At 30.5% G+C, this 22,829-nt stretch overlaps 1 protein-coding gene across 4 annotated transcripts in view; it reads left to right on the top strand.

Annotated features, from left to right (window-relative positions):
* LOC148285690 (very long chain fatty acid elongase 7-like) overlaps window positions 1-22,829 on the top strand; it is a 78,981-nt gene that overhangs the window by 45,294 nt on the left and 10,858 nt on the right. For all 4 annotated transcript variants that reach the window (XM_088238410.1, XM_088238344.1, XM_088238480.1 and 1 more), the window contains one exon: window positions 18,066-18,140. In XM_088238410.1, the coding sequence (XP_088094536.1) occupies window positions 18,066-18,140 (75 nt within the window). The remainder of the gene's footprint in view (window positions 1-18,065; window positions 18,141-22,829) is intronic.

Raw genomic sequence — 22,829 nt, 5'->3', positions numbered from 1 at the left:
GCACATGCGAACGCAATTTTCGTCCAAAGATTTTATATTTATCATTCTATTTTGGCATCAATGTCTCTCACCTCCATTTAAGTTGTAAGCAATCTTGTTTTTGTAAATAGTCTTAAATAAAAACAATAGATTTATATAAATGAAACTGTATTTCTATAATCAAATGACTTACTGGATGCGAATATTTGCCAAAATAATAAAATATTCATTACTTACAAATTAATCACCTCAAAATGGAACAATGACATTATGGGAAGTATCAAATAGTATTATGAAAACAAAACATAGGTGCTCAGTACCGACACGTTTTTAAATCAATTCTAGTCAGTACGAATTATTGTATTACCGTAAAAATAATTCATATTTGCCTCTGGTTCGCAATAAATAATTAAAGAGATTTTAATATTAATTTGACGAATATTCCGTTTATAAAAATACAAAATGTAAAATGTACTTACCAACACACAATCTTCCAAGTGGACTTAAACGATAAAAAGAGCTAATTATTCGTTGTTTATTAATTTTCTTGATTTATTTTATAACGCTAATAACTTATAACTTATTATGCGAAACGTCAAACGGATATAACCGTGAAGCAGTGATGTTAGATGCTGATTGCTGATTGCCGATTGTTTCTTTGTCATAATCAATTAATGGCTGTTAAGTACATTTTTTGTAGTGAGTACCGGTAGGTACTAGATATATATGCAATTTGTTAGTTTTTGTGTACGAATAAAATGACGTTGATAATGGTTATTTAAATATGTCATAAAATGACATTTTAAATTTATTTAACGTTCTCGAATAAACTGTTCATTGAAAAAACAACATGATATTGATTTTTGATTGAATTGTGTAATAAAAAACATTAACCGAATCTGTTACGATCAAAATTTTGTTTTAAAAAACGCATTAAAATGCAAAGCACAAAATCCACGTCCGTTGTCGAAGGGTCGGTATGAAAATTATAAAAATCTAAATAAGATTAGGCTCATCGCCTCATAGACATAGGGATACGTTATTAATTATTTTTCGTACGTACATATTTGCATGAATAAATAAATGAAATCAAATATTGTTCAAAAATTAATATTTACAACTAAAATTATCTTCTTAAAAAAATACAGTTTTATATAAAAAGGTTTAAACTAAACTATTTCAATAATTTAAAATTGTTTAAAGTATTACCAAAGGTATAACTTTACGTAGCAAAAAAAAATATCATTTAAAATGTTTGTACTTCTTTTCGAAAACAAAAAAATAAGATTTTGCTGCCGCTTTTTTAGTGCTTAATCTATTTTCTTTCAATCATTTAAAGGAAATTTGGTTCAATACTTAGTCTTTATATGAGAATTGAAGTACCAAAGTTTGGTATAAATTAACAATGGCGTAATCTGCCGGTCAAAAATTATTTTACATATTTATTACAGCAATATACAAGTAATTATTTATACAACAAATTAATTAATTTTCATTTTATAAAACCTAGAAGTATATTTTTGACGGAAATACCTTAAAAAATATATTGTTTTTATCTAATGCATGTTTTTTTATTCCCAGATTTTTCAAAAATGGCAAAATTGTATGATTTCCCCGTTTTTTGTGCGATTTACTAGACTTCAGCCTTAATGCAAAAATTCATTCACAAATATTTAGAAAGCTGTCGGAATAACATTTTTTCCAGTGAATGAGTCTTTATTTAGTTTTAAAATAAAATTAACAATTAATTTCAATCCGTTAACGTGACATTTTACAAAGTCATTTTTTTGCGTGTACGGCGTTCTAAAACAGGGTTAATACACTTCAAGATCTGATTTCAAATTATGTATGTATAAATTTTAAATTAAATTAAATTTTTGAAAAGAAATTTTTAGTATTTCGTGAATAAAAATAATGGATGCTTCATTTTATTTTTCTTTTGCTGGTATATTCCATTTAACATTCTAGAAATTGTCGGGAGCGAAATAAAACATCAGCGCAGCTGTGGCATTATTGAGCATCGTATTAAGTTAATATCCGACCACGACCCAGATATCGATAGTCAAAATACAAAAATCTTTTTCGGTTGAAAATAATATCTCAACAATCCGCCACAAACTACTGATAGGTACGCTAACCTAAACGTGTAATCTGTCTTTACCCGCGAAACAAACCTAATTTTTATATGCGGTTAGAGAAAGAGAAACCATTAATTTTACTGAAATAAACAATACAATTTTATTCCATAATATAGCTTTAAATTTTATGTCACTCCCTTCATGCATTGTACAAAATTATTTGGTTCCACGAAAATTTATTTTCGCAATGGCTGATTTCCTTATACCTACTGGTGGAGACAGATCGATGTTCGTTTATTCTTGTATGTTCAATAGGCCATTTTTAGCAAAATTGAGTTATAAATGCCAATCTGATTATTTTCTTATTACGCGTCCATGTAGCTAAAGAATTATTATTTTTTCCGTTACTAAATAGTATTTTCAGCGTTTTTTTAGTGCCAATCTCCATTTACTGATTTTTGATTATTTTACTTTAAAAACAAAAAAAATGTCTCTTGTAAAATTTGCAAAATGGTCAGTCTATTGAACATACAAAAACTAGGGCAACGAGATATTAAAACGTCAAAAACCAAATATGCCAACTTTCAAACATTTTGATGTTTCTGTGTTTTATTGTATTTTTCATACGATGCAATTATGTTATTAGTATGAACCGTAAAATAATTTTAAAAAACATTTTCATTTATCATTGGTCAATAAATATTTTTTATTAAATAAAAGGTAAGTATACCCATTTAAAAAGCTATTTATACAGAATGAATTATTTCCTAAACCAAACATTTGAATTTCATTAATTGTAAAAAAATATAAAAATCCCAAATAATTTACATTATTCAAAAATTAATATCTTAATAAAAAAGTGATTTGTAACTAGCAACAACCCTGGGTCTTGGTCCGCAAGTGTTTTTTTTGTATGCGCTAAGTAAATATGAAGCAGTGCAAAAAGGCGCGTCATACAAATTTGAACTCATTGTAAAGCGGCATAAGCAATTATTCCTTTTTACTTTACAATGCGTTTTGCGTGACAATATTGATGCGGCATGACGGAACAACGCTCGCCCCCTTTTTTCCTCTTCGTGGCGTTGGATTTTTCTAAACATTTGGAACATCGTTTGAACTAATAATTGTATGAATTTTGTTTATTTTCTCTTTTGGAAAAGGGATGCTAGTCGGACTCAAAGGATTTTCTTCGTTTTCAAATTGCGATAATATTTTTTTTTCATAATATAAAGTTTTAATTTTTAGGATTTTTAAGAAAAGTTTGCCATGGGGATTATTCTTTTTTTATTTATTTCAATCAATATATTTTTATAAATGGTACATGTTGTTTTATTCTAATAAAAATCTACTTTTATACATCTAGTAAATGTTACTCGTCCAACTGTACCTCTCCAAAAAAAGAGACTAACTCTTGTTCTTGGAGAGTGACTTACACAGTTATCGTTATTTATTTATTAGAATTGATATAATTTTGAATAAACGAGTACATGAGAAAAAAATCTCATAGGATATAAAAAACAGAAAATAATAATACTAATTAAAATAGAATGCAGTTTCAACACGGTTTCAAAAATTTATTTAAATTTACTTTGAATTTATTTATTGATACATTAGTTTTAATAGTTGTTAGTTCATTAGTGAGATTATTGTAATTTTTGGTACTTTTGAAGACAAAGCTATTTCGACAATGATTTGTGTGGAATTTAGGGATTTTAATATTATTTTGGTATCTGAATGACTTATTCATTTTTCTTCTTTATAAATTTGTTTAATGGAATTTATTTTATAAATAGTGTACCGTGTGAACTATAAATAATTTATCAAGAGTTGTGATATACATATGATTGAAATCTTTTTGATGTTTCGTGTGGCAGAAAAAAAAAGAAAAATAGTTGAAAGCTGTTATGCACAGTCAAGTTACAATATTTGAGTTTAATTAAATGTTTGTAGGCAATAAATAGACTGGATTTCACCCCCTCGGGGGTCATTAAAATTACAACAGGAATGGAGAATAAAAGTAAAGGTTTTAGCTCTTTAACTTCATTAAAATCAACGAATGGAAGAATTTTAAAAAAAGGATGCTTAAACATAGGAAAAATGGTAAATGTTACACAGTGGGTAAAGTGGCCACTTAAACCAGCCAATGACATGTCAAAAGCCCTTTAAATGCCTAGACTTGTATATTCCACAACAAAGTTGTTCAACGAATAAAACCAAGTTGAATTACATCTATCCAGTAGTTCGAGAATAGTCTAGAGAATTTCTGAATCTAATTAACTCAATACACATCAAGTTAAATCCAATCATGAATTTGTGCAGTGATTTTTTTATCTTGACTTGTAAAATTATAATATGTGCATATGGATATGCGTTATTTTATATTCTTTGTTCGAAAACATCAACTACTAATAAAGCATCGAAATATGACTATCGATTTATTAAACATAACTATATATTTATTTAAATGAAATAACACCTTCATAAACGAGGATTATGCTATTTTACGGCAAAACCTAATTTAACTGAATTTTTAATCTTTTTTTACCTGCATAACTTCTACGTAGGAGTTTTGAATTTATTTGTTATGTTTTTTGTTTAAAAATTGTAAAGCTCTCATATCACACAGAATCCATAAAGAGCTCTCGTTTCTGCAAATAAATGTACCGAAAATAGGCGAAAATATGTACTATCATTAAAACACGTTATAGTTTACAAGATTAAAATTATTTCTACGATTACTTAGAGTAAAATAGAATTTGTTATTTTTACTGTGTATAAAAATATTATTTGCATGAAATATTTTAGGAAGCGATATGTTAACACGCGATACGGCTGATTGATGAGTATTTAGTAATGCAATATTATTTATTTTCCAGTTCGTAACACGAACAACCCCAAAGATTACTAGAGTTTCACTTTAAATGTCTAGGTAAATTTTATTAAATACTTACTTTTTGACGTAACGAAGGGGTGACATTGTTTTGTTGCGAGGGGATTTGTGAGAATCCTTATCTGATTTGCTGCTAAAATAATATCGAAATACGACTAAAACAATTCTCTTTAGTAAATACGTACATAGTTTTGTTCCACTGGTAAAAATATCTCTCAAAGTGGAATAAAACTGTGAACGTGTTTTTATTTTTATAATAAAAATGCAATTCTAAAATGAAATGGAAATAGAAAAACTCAATCTATTAAAATAATTAGAATAGCAAAAAAAAAAACATTTAAATCATGATATTGCTTACCCATTAAAAAAAACTTTCCTAATGTCCAGACGTTTGTTTGTTAGTAATATAAAAAAAAGTTTTTTTCTAATAAATAGGATGAAAGTTCTAGTAGTCTGCCACTTAAGAAATAGTTTTATTTGAAGTCAAATTTCATGGATAATTTATGAAACCATTAATTGGTTACAGAAACATATTATACTGGTTTTAAATTAAAAATATTTTTACTTAGACAGTTTCTCAGTGGTCAGCCACTTAGTTTCTTGGTTGGGGTGGCTGATTTAAGGAGCACTTACCCTAGTCCCTGTTTTATATAAAAAATATTGTTATTTTTTATTCTGATTTTCGACTTTTACTAATGATTGATAACCAAACAACCGGTTGACTCCAATGACTCAGTTGTAATGCCACAAACAGTTTTTTGAAAAGGAATAGACAGGCGCCGTGGCGCAGTTAGTTAGACGGCCAACTGTGAAACTGGCGTCGCGGGTTCGATTCCCGCCAGTTGCCAGAAAAAAATCAAAGAAATATTTTTTCTCAATTGGTCAAGGTGTTGTGGTGTATTTTTAATTACTTCCTACTATATTCCCTCTATCTCACCTGCTGACAAGCCTCAAAATAGAGGCTTAGCGGGTTATTCCTTTTAAAAAAAGTAAAAAATTATTGTATAAAAAAATAAATAGTCTAATAAAAATTTAAATTTTTACTCCTGATTTTGCACTATTACTCGCTAAACCGTTAATAAAATAAAAATTTAGGTACAAATATTAAAATGTATTAGATTTTAAATGACTACATGTTCAAATATTTCTTTCGTCATTAATAAGTTAACTCAACTTGTAATAATAATTTTGAGATGTCTGAACTGTCGATCGATATTCGAGGAACAGAAATAGACTTATAGCAAGGTTACGAATAGTAAAATCCGAATTAAAATAGAAATCTGGTACAGGTGATGAAAAATATTTTTTAATTAGTCGCTAAAATGCTTTGGGTGTATGGAACGAATGGATGATGGGAGTGAAAAAAATGCAAAATAAGAAAGACCAAGAAAAACTTTACATAAATCAAAACATTAAATCCGATCATTTCAAAGAATATACGCGACAGGCGGCCTCCGTGGTGTAATCGCTAAGACGTACTACTCAAGCACGAATCCGGGTTCGATCCTGGGTGAGAACACGAAAAATAAAATATTTTTTTCTCAAGCCTGGGCCTATTATCCTATACTACTCACGCACGAATCCGGGTTCGATCCTGGGTGAGAACACGAAAAATAAAATATTTTTTTCTCAAGCCTGGGCCTATTATCCTATTATGCGCTGTGATTCAACACTGTTTTTGTGACTCCTGACACGTTGCAATAAAAAAAAACAACAAAAATACAAATAATTATGCATACCTTATAAAGCGCCACCGTTATATGGTATAAAAGTTGAGATGCAAGAAAAAATGTACCCTCATTGTTTATTTTTAAAGACCGTTAACACTTGGAGAATGTTTTATTGTTTTGTCCAGGACTCGACCATTATCCACGTGTAAACAGTATTTTTTCGGACAAAACATTGTTCCGAGACATTGTCACCGAGATAGATAGACAGGCTGTATCTGCGGGTCGATGATTAACCCCACCATCGCGCACGGACAAGACGCTTACTGTAAGATAATATAAAAATATATCTTGTTTACTGTAAGATTATATAAATATGTGTTTAATTTAAGTAAGTGTGAATATTAGTTTCTATACTAACCGTTATGAGAACTAACTAAAAAAATAAAGTAAAAAAATATTGGCACACAAATATGAATTTAAAAAGGGTAAATCAATGTCTGCTCCAAAAATTTTCTGGTTTGATTTTATAAAATAATTGGGAAACTATTACATAATCGGTGAGAATTTATCTAAATCAGGATCCTTGGACATAGGGCTCTCAATAAAACTCTAATTGTGTGACCTTGAAGGCCCACCGCCCATACCACGATTTTGAAAAAATGGTGCTTGAAAATCAGTTTTTGCTGTATAATTACGTCCTTGTAGATTTTTCAATAAAATTAAGAAAAGTCTAAAAAATTAAATTTCCTGAAAAATCGTGAAAAAAGTTTTTTCTTCCAACAAGGACTTTTCAAGATAAACATTAATCATCAAATATGTTTTATCGAAGTTGCAGAAAAAAGTTATTTGCACCAACTTTTTGCTTATTATTCGATTACTGACCGACCTAAAGTCATCATCATCGTAATCATTTCATTCCATTCGTCTGGATCTGTATTCAGAGCCAACCGACTAATATTGCAAAACGATATTCAGATGTGTTTTCAAAAGCGGTAGCTGTCAGAATTGATAAAGTAGTGTCAAAAGCTGATAACATTGCAAAGCGGCATACCGTGTTACTCACAAAAGAGTACTCTCCAAGCCAAAATAGTTTGTTTTAAAAATTGTAGTGATTATGAGTGAAAAACTGAAAAATTAATATAGAATTTGATATTATCATAATTATTCATCATTTCCTTTTCGCACCTAATGGTGCATATGTAACTGCATTAATACACCAATCGCAGCGTATCTTGATCATTGTTGTTACATTAAGGTAAGATAATTCGTCTTACGCTTCAGGTACCGGTCCATGTACTATGAAGTATTGCGGTATGAAAACACCCTTTAAAATAAATATTTCATATCAACCATGTCGAGAGTCAAACACGAGACTTCTCGCATGGTAGGCAAACAAGCTGACCATTACACCACGAGGCCGAAAATTATTGTTACACAGTTTTTGCATAAACTGATTTGATTCATTTACTAGAAACCATAGACTCTAAAGACATTGACAAAAAGTTCAATGAACTTTAATAAGACACGTTTTACAAAATAGAAGAGGAAATTCAACTCGCAGAGACTGAACGATATGCGCTTAAAAAAAAACAGTTGAAATATGGAGGATTAAAATATTAAACAATGGAACTACTCTAGAAGCCCCTAAAATAGTTATCAACTCTTTTAGAATACAGCGAGATTCAGAAGACAGTTTAATTACCCCCAAACCGAAAATTAAGAAAAGCAAAATAAGATTATGAACTCCAAAACCAATCTACAAATCTTAAAAGAGATTAGTGCAGATGACATCAAACTTTTCATGAATGAAGATAAAACTAAATATGACAACAAACTTTTATGGAAAACAAAGTTAGTATATAAAGATAAAAACTATAAGTATGTTTGGTTTAAGAACGAAAAAATACAAGCGAGAAAAACAAATGAATCAAATTATACACACCAAACACGTTTATGACATCGATAAAAAAAATTGTTCAGAATATCGTTCATCATCATCAGTGGCGCTACAGCCGGTTGTGGGCCCTGGCCTCCTCCAGAATTTGTGTCCATTCGACCCTGCACCCCACGCGGCTCTTCTCCAGATCGCTAATGTCACTTTCCACATTATCCAGCCACCTTAATTTTGGTCTACCTCTGCTTCGTCTGGCTTCCGAAGTGGTATAAAAAATATTTTTTGGGGTACGGTTATCATTCATTCTGTGCACATGGCCCAACCATTGTAATCTTCTTATTTTGATGAATTGTGCAAAGAATATCACTTAAGGTTAATTAATTATTGCACAAGAGATAGTTTTTTCTGAAATAACAAATTGCACTGAATTGAAAATGGAACATTTCGGAGAATTCAGAAAAAATACGGGAATAAGGTTTTGTGAAGAAAAATCAGACCACGCATCCTCTTGAGACGTGAATTCTATTCCATAAATTAAGATCCTAATAATATTTACATGGTGTTATCTTGATTCCAGATCAGTCTAGTAATAAGTATTTAAATGAACACATTACATAAAGAATAGAGACCATTGTTTTTAAGAAATATTGATGTTCAAACAAAAGCAGAAAGTAAAATGTTGCTCAGTGTGTCAAGTTGCCACTTTAGCCGGCAAATGGCAAAGTATCCTGTCAACGCCTAGACATTTATATTTCCATCTCCAGAATGGTCTCCATCTTTGTTGCAATATGCATATTTTAATAATTTTCGAGGGGGTGAAATTCAGTCGTTTTTTGAGTAATATTAAAATATTAGATAGATATCTCTTCTATAAAATACACCAGTTGTATGAGAAAAGATAGAATAACTACCCAAATCATTAAACAATTGAAATCGTTTATTATAATACCACTAGCTCATATTATAAATCAATAAGAGCGGAGAATACTGGGCGCTTTCCTTCTTGCTTGAAAGAGGGAAGTTGCCAACTTGGCCACCTGAGACTTTGTTTCGATTCATAAAAGTACTGGACATTAGACACATTTTCATAAAAGAGTCATTGTCTCATTTTTGGTTATGCGGTTATAAGAAGAGATTCAGTAAAATGCTCGTTCAAGGTTTTCCTATAATTTGAATGACTTAATACCAAAAACACGTACGGCTTTTGCCAAAATATATTTATCTTTTGTGGCCCCGAGAGTGTTCAATATTCACGATGAACATATTAAGTTCCCCAAAACAAAAGTTATCTTTAGAAGAAATATTAAATATTGGATTTCGTGTAAGAAAAGAGACCATTGCAAGAGACTGTTACAGGACATTGCGTGATTTTATCTACTATTCATAATAAAATGGTGCATATGTGGTGCTGGGTATTGTCCGGATGGTGATATAAAATTGGTATAAATGTTATAATGTTGTTCTTTTTTGTTGATATTTCTTGATAAAACTCCATAGTTAATGATTATGATAAAATTATAAATAAACTTATCAATGAAACTTCTTGATCCAACGAGCGCTTTCGTCTAAGTAGGCATCTTCAAGACTGGTGAATTGTTTACAACATTTACAGTTTTTATACTATTCTTAACATATTTTGTAGGTAAGATCAAATAAGTATTTTAACAGGGGACTGAAACATAAATATTTACAACTAGTTTGCTAAACAGTTCATATTTGGGAGTTTTTGGACCGAAATTGGGATTAACCTTTTATTATTTAAAAGGTGGAAAAAGAACACATGGCAAAATACTGTAAATGTTGTAAACAATTCACCAGTCTTAAAGATGCCTACTTGAGCGAAAGCGCTCGTTGGTCAAAATAATAAAAAGTAAAACTAAACGAAGAAATTTCATTAATAAGTTTATTTATAATTTTATCATAATCATAAATGTTATAATTTTATTTTCGTATATTTAAATAATATGAGCGCTACCATTTTGTTGTATTCCAATTCAACACATGGCTTTTGGCGTCTATGGTTTGGGATACGTTATTATTTTATGAAACGTGTCTAACTTTGCTATGCATAAGTAAATAGATAAACATATACTTTTACACTCACTTTTAAGGAAATTAAACTCCGATTAAATTTGTTTACGTAATTTTTTGTAGTCAGACTAATATATTGAAATACATAATTAGTAAAAATAAAAAATTACAAACTTCAACACTGAAAACACCAAAATTTTAATAATTATTATTTCATAATTCATATTTTTCCCGATGAATGATTACCATTAAATTAATGACGAGAAATATGATAATTTAATATTCGATATGTAAATTTTATCGATTTGGTGTTGAAGTAAAGTAGTGGCACCAACGTCACTAATTTAAGTTTTTTAAAGTACGTGATAAAATAAATTAATTTATTAGTTTGAGTGTTTAGTTTTCGTTACCAAATGTTGAATGTATATCCTGTTTGACATGATTCCTTGTACTATTAGACGGGTCTGATCACATTGACGAGTATGTTTAATGAATACTTTTCGTAATTAGTTATACAGATCTATTAAAATGCTTGTCAGACTTGAATTTAAAAACAATCAGTTTTGGATGCATCGTTGTACGTCACTGCACTAATGGCTTTCAATGTCATACCCCCGGAGAATCGTGCTTACGTCAAATAAAAAATCATCTCCGAGTGAAATTGATTAAATTATTTGATAAACCTCACTTATCTGCAATCTTAGTTCCAAATGCCACAAACACCACTTTTCCTATATTCTAAAGTTATAGCTGGTTGAAAATGCAGTTTATTTGAGAAACAGCCAGGGTCTCAATTATGAACGCTATCTTCATCTGAACATATCGAGACGGTATACTTAACTTCTGTACTATCTGTATCTACCTCGGTATGTTCTACCTACTTGGCATCTCGACATCATATGATCGAATCGAACCAACGAATGACCGCAAAAATTAGTCCGCGTTACTTACTTTATTAATATTTAAAATAGTTCTCATTTATATTTTAAATACGCTTCTATGATAAACAGTGCCCACTTCAAAGCTAATATGAACTTCAATAAATTCCAATTCAAGCAAAAACAGTTCGTTTGATCATGATTTTTATATGACTTTTGATAATTACCAAGACGGTATACTGAACGGTCGTTTGTATTTATCTACTGAGCGATTATAAGGCTGACTCTCGATACGCATACTCAGAGAGATAGTAAAACAGATGGAAAAAATATAATAACTTTTTATTTTTTTATAGTGACAACTTTTATACGCCTAGATACTCTTATATGTTAATAGGTCAGAATCTAGTAACATTATTTTTTTTATCAAGCCGCTCGCTTTCAAAACTGACAGTTATGTCATCATTTACTCATTTCTCTCTCATATTTTTAATTAGCTTTTAAGAAAAAAAATGCCAACCTTAGAACGATAAAAAGTTCAAACAAATCGTAATTAAAAGAAAAATTTCTCGGTGGAACATCATTTTTGTCACTTTTAATGCGTAGATAAACGTATCGAAGGGTTCTATACCCGTTGGTACAAACCGATGTACTCGCATCAAAACTTGATGGTAGGGGAATCGGTAGTGTATCTTCGTAGTCGGTTGGGAGAATTTTATTTTCAACTATAACGTCATACTGAAGCTATGTCATTTTAGTGCCTAGATATGTGTACCGTGACGTACGCTTCCCATTGATTCATATCGATGTTCCTACCCAAAACTTGAAGGTAGGTAGTGTATCTTCGTAATTGCCAGAGAGAATTTATCTTCAACTATACCGTCAAGGTGAAGGTATGACGTTTATATCTTCTATCATTATCAAGGCCCTGGATTTGTGTTGTTTTTCAAACAAACACTAAGGTACTGATCAGTATATTACCCTACGAAGATACTTTTTTCTCCGACTTAAAAGTACGTTGTATCATATTCCGAGGTCTAAAATTAAAAAAAGGTCAAAGTCAAAAAACTTTACAGTTTATTTTTAGAGTGGCAGAAGTTAAGGAAAACACAACCGAACGTTTAGAAGGACTACAAAGAAAAGAAGATAAGTGGCAACATAAATTGGACTATCTTTTAGATATAGCTCAACTGAGTGGAGGAACACAGACACTTTTTACTGCTTGGCTGCTTTAATTGGCGGTGTAGACAAGACAATTTTTTTTCATACACTTTGTATAGTAATGTTTCAGTACTTTTAGCCTATTCGACATAATTTGTGGATAATATTTTAAGTCTGTCCAAATGGTTGTAGACAAAGGCCGGATGCCAATGACAGGTCATAAGCCCTGTTAATAAATGCATAGACTTCCATATTTCCGTTTCCATCTCTGTTGTAATATAACTTGCGATTTCGTCAATTACAATAATACAACATCATTTTCATATTTTTTTCCTTTCCGCACCTAATGGTGCACAGAGCACTGCATTGGTTCACCAATCGCAGCGTATCTTGATCATTTTTTTGTTACATGAAGATAAAATGATCAGTCTTCCGCTTCAGGTACCAGTCCAGGGAATATGAATTATTCTGGAGTGAAAACACCCTTTTAAATAAGTATTTTATATCAAACATGTCGGTAATCGAACCCGAAACCTCTTGCAACATACCTAATAACATTTCAAATCAAATCAAATCACATTATTACATTTATAACTTTTCTAACTAATTTCACATATTTTTTGTATTTTATTTTTAAGCATGTTAGCATGTATTTTATTCTTTTTTGCAAATGACCCTTAGGCGTCAATGAACAAAATAAATAAATAAATATCTATTAAATCTCAAGACTAGCAGATTCTGAGGAACAAAGCTAGAATGATATTGGAGTTGGAACATTTCAATTCCGGCCCCGATTACAATGGGAAGTTGACTTTTATCTTCAATTTTCTCTACAAAGTAAAATTAAGTTTTCTGAATGAAAAGCAGAATATGCATACAATTTTTCCATCTACAAAAAAGGCGCCTTACATGTGATTTAATTTTTCTCTTCAAAATTCTAAATAATATGGTTGATTCTCCGTATATTTTACAAAATATTGGATTCCGTTGTACTCTTCGCTATATCAGATTAAATTCCCATTTTTATGTACCAACTTGTAAAAACAATTAAACCTCGAATTCATTCATTAGACGTTCCTGAAGAAATTATAATGGACTCGGTATTGACTGCACGTTGCATTTATACAGAAAAAAATTTCATGCGGTCGATTATTTGGGATAGTTGCTGAATGTGCATCTTGAGTGGTTTATGCTATGTATATGTGCCGCATGTGATGTATATGTTTGTGTATGTTTTATACGCGTGTTCATGTGTGTGTGCGTGGATGGCTCGGAGTGCGCATTCGGTATTTTTATTTATTACCCACATGGAAAACGCAAATGTTAACAATTATTCTTTTCTTACTTGAAATTCTTATTTATTTATTTATTTATTTTTTGTCACATTTAATGTTTATATCTTTTGCATAATTTATGAAAACTTAATTGGTCTTATGTTAAAAAATTGTTGCTCATAATACTTATTATGTACGACTGTAAGTTTTCTGAATAAAATAAAATAAACATGTTCGATTATGGGTTATCGACGAAGTTTCTTTAAATGTTAACGCAAATATATTCATTTTCATATACAAATATCGCTTTTTCTTTATAGACAGTAAAAGATAACTCTGTTAACTTCCCATTGTAATCGGGGCTTTGGTATGATAAAGCACTTTTAATACCAATAAAAATGCTCGCGATATTTTCGCAGTGTACGGTGAAGATGCCATTTATTATTGACTAATTTGACGTAGGACGATGAAGGAGAATACATTATTGAGTAATTTGTTGTTTTTTTTTTTGTTATTTTCTCTTAATTTGGAAAAAAATTGACACAATTTATGTTAACACGCAATATATTTGTTTTGATTATTAAAGTATAAAAAGCAATACTTATGTCACAAAATACAAAATTGACAGAAGACTAAAAACACAAATGTTGAATAATGTAGAATTCTACAAAAAAAATATTGGTCCGTTTCAAAATCGGTGCATATTATAGTAAATAATACAATTTTTTATGTTAGCAAAACAAACAAAAAAATTAAGTGTAATACAATTAGGTCAAATCAAATTTTAAGCAAACATACTACACTTTTAAGTATATGATAATCTTGAGAAAAGCAAGAAGGATTTAACAAAATACATTGTTATCTATCGAATATTTCTGGGGGCGATTACATTTGGAAGATACGGAAAAAAACCTTTTATCTTGATTAATTATTTATTTATTTGGAAAAACAACATTATTTATATTTATTTAAATTTCAAAATCACCTCAAGGGCGATATATATTTATAAACAATTCACGTAATTACAGTAATTTATTGAGTTTTTCTACTGACATTTCTTGGTGGAACTGCATTTTAATTATAATAATAAAAATACTTTTATATTTAATACTTTTTAATACTTTATTATTCATACTAGTCACACCAGTCTGACGATGTCGGTCATGACGAAACCCGGTCACTGGTAAAAATTTATAAAAAATTATAAATAAAAGTGGAATAAAACTATAAATTATAGTAATGTATGAGTCAGTCTCCTAACGCAGTAAAAAATAGGTTGTCAAGGCGTTAGGAGGAATGTAAAGGATAAGCAAAGATTAGGATTAGGATAAGATAAGAAGAACAAGGGATTCTGTTGCGGAATTTATCCATAACATATATATTAAGAAAGTAGACGAGATAATAACGATATAGCGGTATAGTTTAAGATGAATTCTCCAGAGCGATTACAAAGACACTATCTGCCCTGCATCATCGAGTTTTGGCGTTAGTATATCGATACATCATATCGAGGGCACCCGTACCCCAGGGTACACATATCTGCGCACTGGAAGTAACAAAAATCATGTTCAAGCGAACACTTAATCGCAGAAGGTCAAAGAAATCCGTTTGACATACTAAAGAGAAATTACTAAAATTTAATTTGACACTGAGTTATGATAAAAAACACTCGAGGAAGTTACACCGCATGCGCTCATTTGGAGCTGTGCAATATGCTTCATAATCGCTCTGGAGACTTTTATATGATGCTAGTACGCCTTCTTTATCTTACCATTGTAATCGCCCTGCTGGAGTGAGGTTTTGCATTTTTTATTTCACAATTGTAATCCGCATTACTTTACGGGTTTGTCAGTGTATTTGTGTTTCTTTCACGTCACAATGCAATGGAGCCATCGATCGATGTGATTTTTTGCATAGCTATAGCCGAAAAGCTTACAAGTGTTCCACGCTACTTTTTATGCTGAAAAAACATCTCATTCCCTCAGGAAAGATGAAACGAGGCCCGGAAGGCCGATCATATGAGGCCCGTATTTTTGGCATTCAAAAGTCGACGACAGCCGACTGCTTTCTGCTGGTAAAAAATATATTGAAAACTGTTGTAGGGTAAAATGGGTAATGATTGCCCACCTTGTAGTGTTTGCCCGCTATCACTTTGATTGTTCTTTTTTCCAAAACGCATATATACAATTCACTAAAATATTAAGGATGTCTCTATTATTGCAACACAAACTAAAAACTGTTTTACTGACAAAAAACGTGAAGTTGCTGGAATATTAAAAAAGATTTTGTAAAGCTCGACATCTTTCTTTCAATTTATCAGGTATTTCTTACGAAATTCGTTATCGTTTTACATTTTTTAATATATTTTTTGTTTCTTAACTGTGGTTTTATTTGTGATATCGGCATGTTTTTACTGGTAGATAAATAGTAACAGGAGGTACTTCGATTAATTTTTAACAGATAAATACATTTCTTTAGTGTTAAATGAATATTTGAAGCACTAACTTTACAGTTATTTATTATAATAAAAAATAGGAAGGAAGAGGAATGAAAAAAAAGATGTACCGAATTTCAGCACATATTATGGAAGAAGAATTTCCATGCGAATTTTCAAGGAAGCACATCCCAGAAAACATGGACATAGAATTATTTTGGTGTGTGTTTTTAAAAAACATATTCCGATGATTTAATTCAATTTGATGACATAAAAGATGGTGAAAGAAGGCAAATCAGCGTCCGTTTATGAAATGTGTCAAAACAATAAAAGACTGTCATTATATAAAATCTTTTTAAAAACATGGTCATGTTCTTTTTAGTTTAGATAGTAAACAAAAAAGTTTTGTGCATTACATAGTTGTTTGATAATTGTTTTTCACAGATATGTATGTTGGACCATCACTATAAAGAAGTGAGCAATCACTGTGATTTTAAGAAATTTTTTTAATGTAAAAAAAAAGGTCAAATGAACGGAAAAAAAATACATTTCATTTATTTTAATTTGTAAATTTTATAAAGGCAACAGAATACAACACAACAAAAATTAGAAATAATAATTCTTAGGTACAAAATGTCATATTAGTTCTACTTCAATTACAGCCTAAATTTGCTTCTAGGTGTGTCAAAACAGGGTGTGAGTGTGAAAAAAAAAAGAGAATGGGAAGATGTGTGAGGGTGTGCGTGTGTGTGAGAGAGAGAGAGTATCACAAAAAATGTAACGAAAGTGGGGAATATTATTTTTAAAATATGTCGCGGAGTCTAGTAAGACGTCGGAGTCTAGTGAGACGTCATTTTTTTAAGTCGAATGTAGGTGACACGTGTTATTTTTGCTGTATTTGAAGTAAAGGTATTTCACAAACTTGTCTCGAATGTGTCGTATTTTCTATCTATGTAGTTTTATATTGCGGATTCCATATTGTATATGTATATTCCAGTGAACTTTTGACAAATAATACAAATAAACAAAACATAAGAGGTAAATAGATATAGATTTCATATTTAACTATTCTATTGTTATTGGATGAGTATGGTCAAACCTACAGCCATTAAAAACCGAAATTTCCGAGCGGGCAATCATTGCCTACTTTACCCTAGTGTAAGATCTATTGTTCATACTTTGTTCATTTAAATTTTATTGTGAAAAAAACGGCACGTTCTATTGTAGAAGAAATGTATTTTTACGCGTCATTGTGGAGATGATAAATTAAAACAATGAAATTATTCAGCAATAAGAATGATTAAGAACACAGAAAACATTTATTTGTGCTTATTTTTTCTCTGCGCGCTTTGCATAAGAGTTTATTTTTTATATTTTACTGGACCTAAGTTATGATCATCATCATCGTCAAATCGTTATCCGCAAGTGACGGTGAATATTCTGCATTGTTACACTAAATTCTGCGTATATCGGTTATTTGTTACTAGAAAGTACGGTTGATCAGTCTTACGCTTCAGGTGCCAGTCCAGGGACTATTAAATATTCTAGTGTAAAAACATCGTTTCAAATAAGTATTTCATGTCAACCATGTCGCGAATCGAACCCGAGACCCCTTGCATGGTAGTCAAACGCGCTGACTATTACACCACGAGGCGGACTGAAGGCGGATAATGCCAATCGGCTTTAACAAAATACGATAATATTATAATGCTTAGGCTTTCACAAAATACGCCAATACTTAATGAAATAATTCAATGTTTTTTCTTTTTTTTACAGTGAACCGAAGATTCAAAATGGCGTCCATAATATATTCAATTAGGGATCTTAACAGAGACTGGCGAGTAGGAAAACGTAAGTAATTTATTTGTACTCATTAACATATGATATCGAAATTTGATTTCAGATGGTATTACCAACGTCAGATTATAACATGAAGTTAGGAATACATTTTAATAAAAAACGATTAATTGAGAATACATTATTATTTATTATAAATTATTATGAAAATAAAACTTTGTTATCAGTGTTACACAATTTTATTATTTTACAAGAACACAACTATAGTTTCGGGAGAGCACTCCTCCCATCGACGGGTGATATAAAACCCGTAAAAAATTGTAAAATAATAAAATTGTGTAACACTGATAACAAAGTGTTATTTTCATAATAATTTATAATGAAGTGTTACGAAGTGAATGCCGATTCAATTAAAAACATTATTATTGGTTTAAATTTAAACATAACAATGGCGCATAACAAAATATACACGTTACTAGCTTGAAGTAAATGGCATATAAATTCGTACCAGCTCGAAGCAAATATCATCACTAGCTCGAAGTAATTGGAATTTAAATTCGTACTAGCTCGAAGCAAATGACAGTTAAATTCGTACTAGCTCGAAGTAATTGGCATTTAAATTCGTTCTAGCTTGGAGTAAATGGCATTGAAATTCGTGGGTAATAAATTTGCCATCCGTGCCTTCATTCTTTAAGGCGAAACGCGGTCCGTCTTTTCTTATTACCAACGTACTCCCGTATTTTCTCCTTGGATTATAGCACTAGAGATTTTTTTACACTATAGATATTTATCATTGGCGTGTCCCTGTCGTTTTTTGTTGTTGATAAATTGTTTCTTATGGTAGCTAGGACCATCCAAAAACATTTAAAAGCATTTAGTTTTATCTGCCGTCTTCGGATATACGGTACACAAATTTGATAAACATTTTTAAAAAACGCAAAATACAAAATACAGAAAATATCATTATGATACTTTTTCTTTAGAAAAGCGACAAAATCGGTTCAATTTTGGGGTGCGGAAAACGGAAATAGGAGATCTCAATCAGTCTTTTTCGCACAGTAAAAGGAAGCATCTGCGAGAAATTGACAGAAAAACCATGTTCAAATACCTATACATCAAACTGCTCTGCATCCGCATATCCTCTTAACGGACTATCATCATGATCAGAGGCGATGCCAAGTCAAAATACTGAGAAATATTTTGATTGCACTGGAACGGTGGAAAATAAAATAGATATGTTCATAAATTACAATACATTAAATAATGGAATAAGTAAATGATTTGTTAGGTGTAATTTTGCGTACATTTTTCAAAAAATTTACAGTTATCAACTAGTGTCGTATCTATAGTAACGAGATACACTAAAATAATGTGAACTAAAAAAATATGTAGATATGTATTTTTTTCTTAGATGAATGATTCCATATTGCGTATCGTGATATACTAGTCCTTTTTTTCAAATCTTCGATGGCAACACAATATTTTCTATATTTTAGATGAAGCTAGTATCTGGCTAGTGTAGGAGTAACATGTCTATTTATTATACGTCATTGAAATATTCATACGAATTAGCTTAAATAACTGATTGAAAAATTATAGTATATTGTATCATATTACTACAGCCCTTACTGGGCACTGCAGGTTGAACAAACACCTTGCTAGAATGAACCTTTCTGAAACTTCTCGATGTAGGTTCTGCAGTGCAGATGGGGAAACACCTAAACACATTGAATGTGATTTTTTACATCATAAAAGGAGCCTAATCCTCGGGGGACTACTGGTTAAACCTGAGGATGTTAAAGAGCTCTCTCCCTGACTTAAAGCCAGATACTTTACGGATTTGGGCCAGGACGAAGAGATTTAGCAAAATGTAAACTCTCGCCTTCCACACAGTAGCCAGGATTTTTATTGACCTGAGCTTGGAGGGCGAGAACTATTCACGGGGGCTCGTCACAATAGACCTTTACAGATTGCAGTGACGTCAGGAGCTAGCATAGCACTGACCCCAACCAAGAATAAGACTAAGGTACCTAGGTACTTGTTTATGATTGAATTCCAAAAGTTAAAATAATTCATTTTCAAATATTGAATTTAAGTAGATACCTAGGTTCTTGTTAATATTCCAAAACTGTAAATAATTCATTTTCAACAACAACAACAACAAACCATCACGCCGTTTCCCCGTAAGGGTAGGCAGAGATGATAGAACGCCACAACACTCTATCTTTGCATACAGATCTCGCTTCCTCTACATTCATACATCTTCTCGTGCACGCGCACCGATTATTCCGACATTTGACATGTCCATCTTCAAGTATTTGTTGGATTTGGTCATGCCATGTCTTTCTCGGTCTTCCTCTATTTCTGCATCCTTTTAAAATATATAATTATTCTTGCAAATGTCAAACTCTGCTCTACCTACCAACAGTGGTACATTTAATGTAAGAATTCGTTTTTCAAAAATGTATCAAATGTCTGTTAAAATTATTTAAGCATTGCTAGGATTCCAGTAAAAATTAATTAATATGAAAAAATGAAGAAATTGTAAGGAAATTAGTTAATTTAGTATCCAATAAGAATCATTTTTGTTTGTAAACGTTAAAATACAAACTTTTTTGATTCACGAAATCACACGTGAATCTGTCAAGCCATTTTCTAGTTTTTGCGAGATTCAATTTTATATAAATAGATAAACAAAGAATATTAAACACACTTATTAGCTTGTGGAAATTTTCATATTAATGACAAATATATAAACACGTTGATACTTTAATAATGATAACAATACGTTGGGTAATTATATTTTATAGCCTATGGGGCTATGCCACAAAGAAATATGCGATGCGAAAAGATGGCTATAAAAGTCGAATTGACAGATAAGTGACAAAGTGGTATAGAAGTCGTTGCATTTATAATAAAAACCTATAAAAATGGCATTAAAATATTTGATTATTTTTATTTCACCAACTCTTATTTCAAGCGAACTCTGGACTTATTTTGTACGTATGTAAATATGTATTGGAAAAAACGATTTCACTATTTTTTTAAATAAATTATTAGTTCGTTTTTTTAAAATCAGATTCATTAATTTACGTCACGTTTTCTACTATCCAAAGTCCAGGAAATATGCGAGGTTTTAAGATAGGTAAACAGAAACATTAATAAGAACTTAAAAGTAGCAATGTTAAAAAGAAGGTAGCCTTAAAACTGAAAAATATTTATTTTACGATAAATATTTTACTTTTAATAAATACAATATTTTTAGTATGCCTATTTCTTTGTTGTCAATAGACTTTCTTTTTAAAAGAGTTTCTCCATCAGTGTTGACGAATCTCTAAATAAATTAATATTTGTTTATTAAATTTCCGAAGCTAAAATGGCAGTGCACAACAGAACTTTTATCAAAACACTAAGTAAGTTACTCTTACTAGAATAAAACTGGAAAAATAAAAGCAGAGTGAATGCGATTTAGATGAGACGAATGTGCGGTAAATCGTTGTATGACGGGTTTCTGATGAGGAAATCAGATGAGAACAAAGAGGTATAATTTAATTAACAAATTACAACAGGGATGGAGAATACCTTAAATAAGGGAATATGGGAGTGAAATCCAGTCTTTTGTCTGCGAACATTTGGACAAACTCAAATATTGTAATTTATTATAGGAATAAAACACGAGTGATACTTAAATACACAAATTTGGAATATCCAGTGACCGGTTTCATCGCTTTCGCGACATCTTCGAGACTGGTATCTTTATTAAAGAGTTAAATGTATTTATACAAAACAGAGGTAAGGATAAATAATTCAAAGTTATATGTAAGTAAATTAAACAAAGTTATTTTTATCTTAAGGATTATTATAAAAAAAAATCTTTGGGTTGACTAATGAGTTGATATAATGCTATTTCAAGTCATTTCAAAGGAGAAAAAAATAATGTAAAAATAATTCATATTGCACCTAAAGGCCATAAACTTGACAAATTAGAAATTCTCGAAATTAATAGATTAAAAAATAAACCCGACGTAGAATTACTTAATGAACAGATAACACATGTGCATTCTCCATTACTTTACCCATTGTAATATAATTGTACTAATTTTTTGACTTTTTACCCTTTGTTGTTCAGAAATCATTATTTACAAAACCACACTCACGAAGGATGGGACGCTAAAAATAAAATCAAATACTTAAACTCATTAAAATAGCATTATATCAACTCATTAGTTAACCCAAAGAAAATTTTTTGATAATTATCCTTAAGATAAAAATAACTTTATTTAATTGATTTACATATAACTTTGAATTATCTATCCTTACCTCTGTTTTGTATAAATACATTTAACTCTTTAATAAAGATACCAGTCTCGAAGATGTCACGAAAGCGATGAAACCGGTCACTGGATATTCCAAATTTGTGGATTAAAGTATCACTCGTGTTTTATTTATATAATAAATTACAATGAACTTCCATCAAGAATTTTCACTTACAAACTTAAATGTTTCAAATATTGTATAATTTAATTTTTAAAATTAAGTAAATATCACAAAGATGGAACGAACGAGCTACGAAATATTATTAAAATTATTATTACAGGGAAACTGTGTAATAATAAAATGAACAAAATAAAACCATTTTCAAAAAAAAAAGTTAAATTAGTGTTTTTTTTTTTTAATAAAAGTCAATATGCCTATAACCAAACACAATAAAAGAAAACCCAGATTAGGGCCATGTGGAATTTC

This window comes from Micrasema longulum, unplaced genomic scaffold, assembly GCF_059751315.1.
Source record: "Micrasema longulum isolate JH-2025_06_02 unplaced genomic scaffold, ASM5975131v1 h1tg000013l, whole genome shotgun sequence".
NCBI lineage: Eukaryota > Metazoa > Arthropoda > Insecta > Trichoptera > Brachycentridae > Micrasema > Micrasema longulum.
The sequence above is the reverse complement of the archived record's forward strand: the minus strand, read 5'-3'. Positions and strand labels throughout refer to the sequence as shown.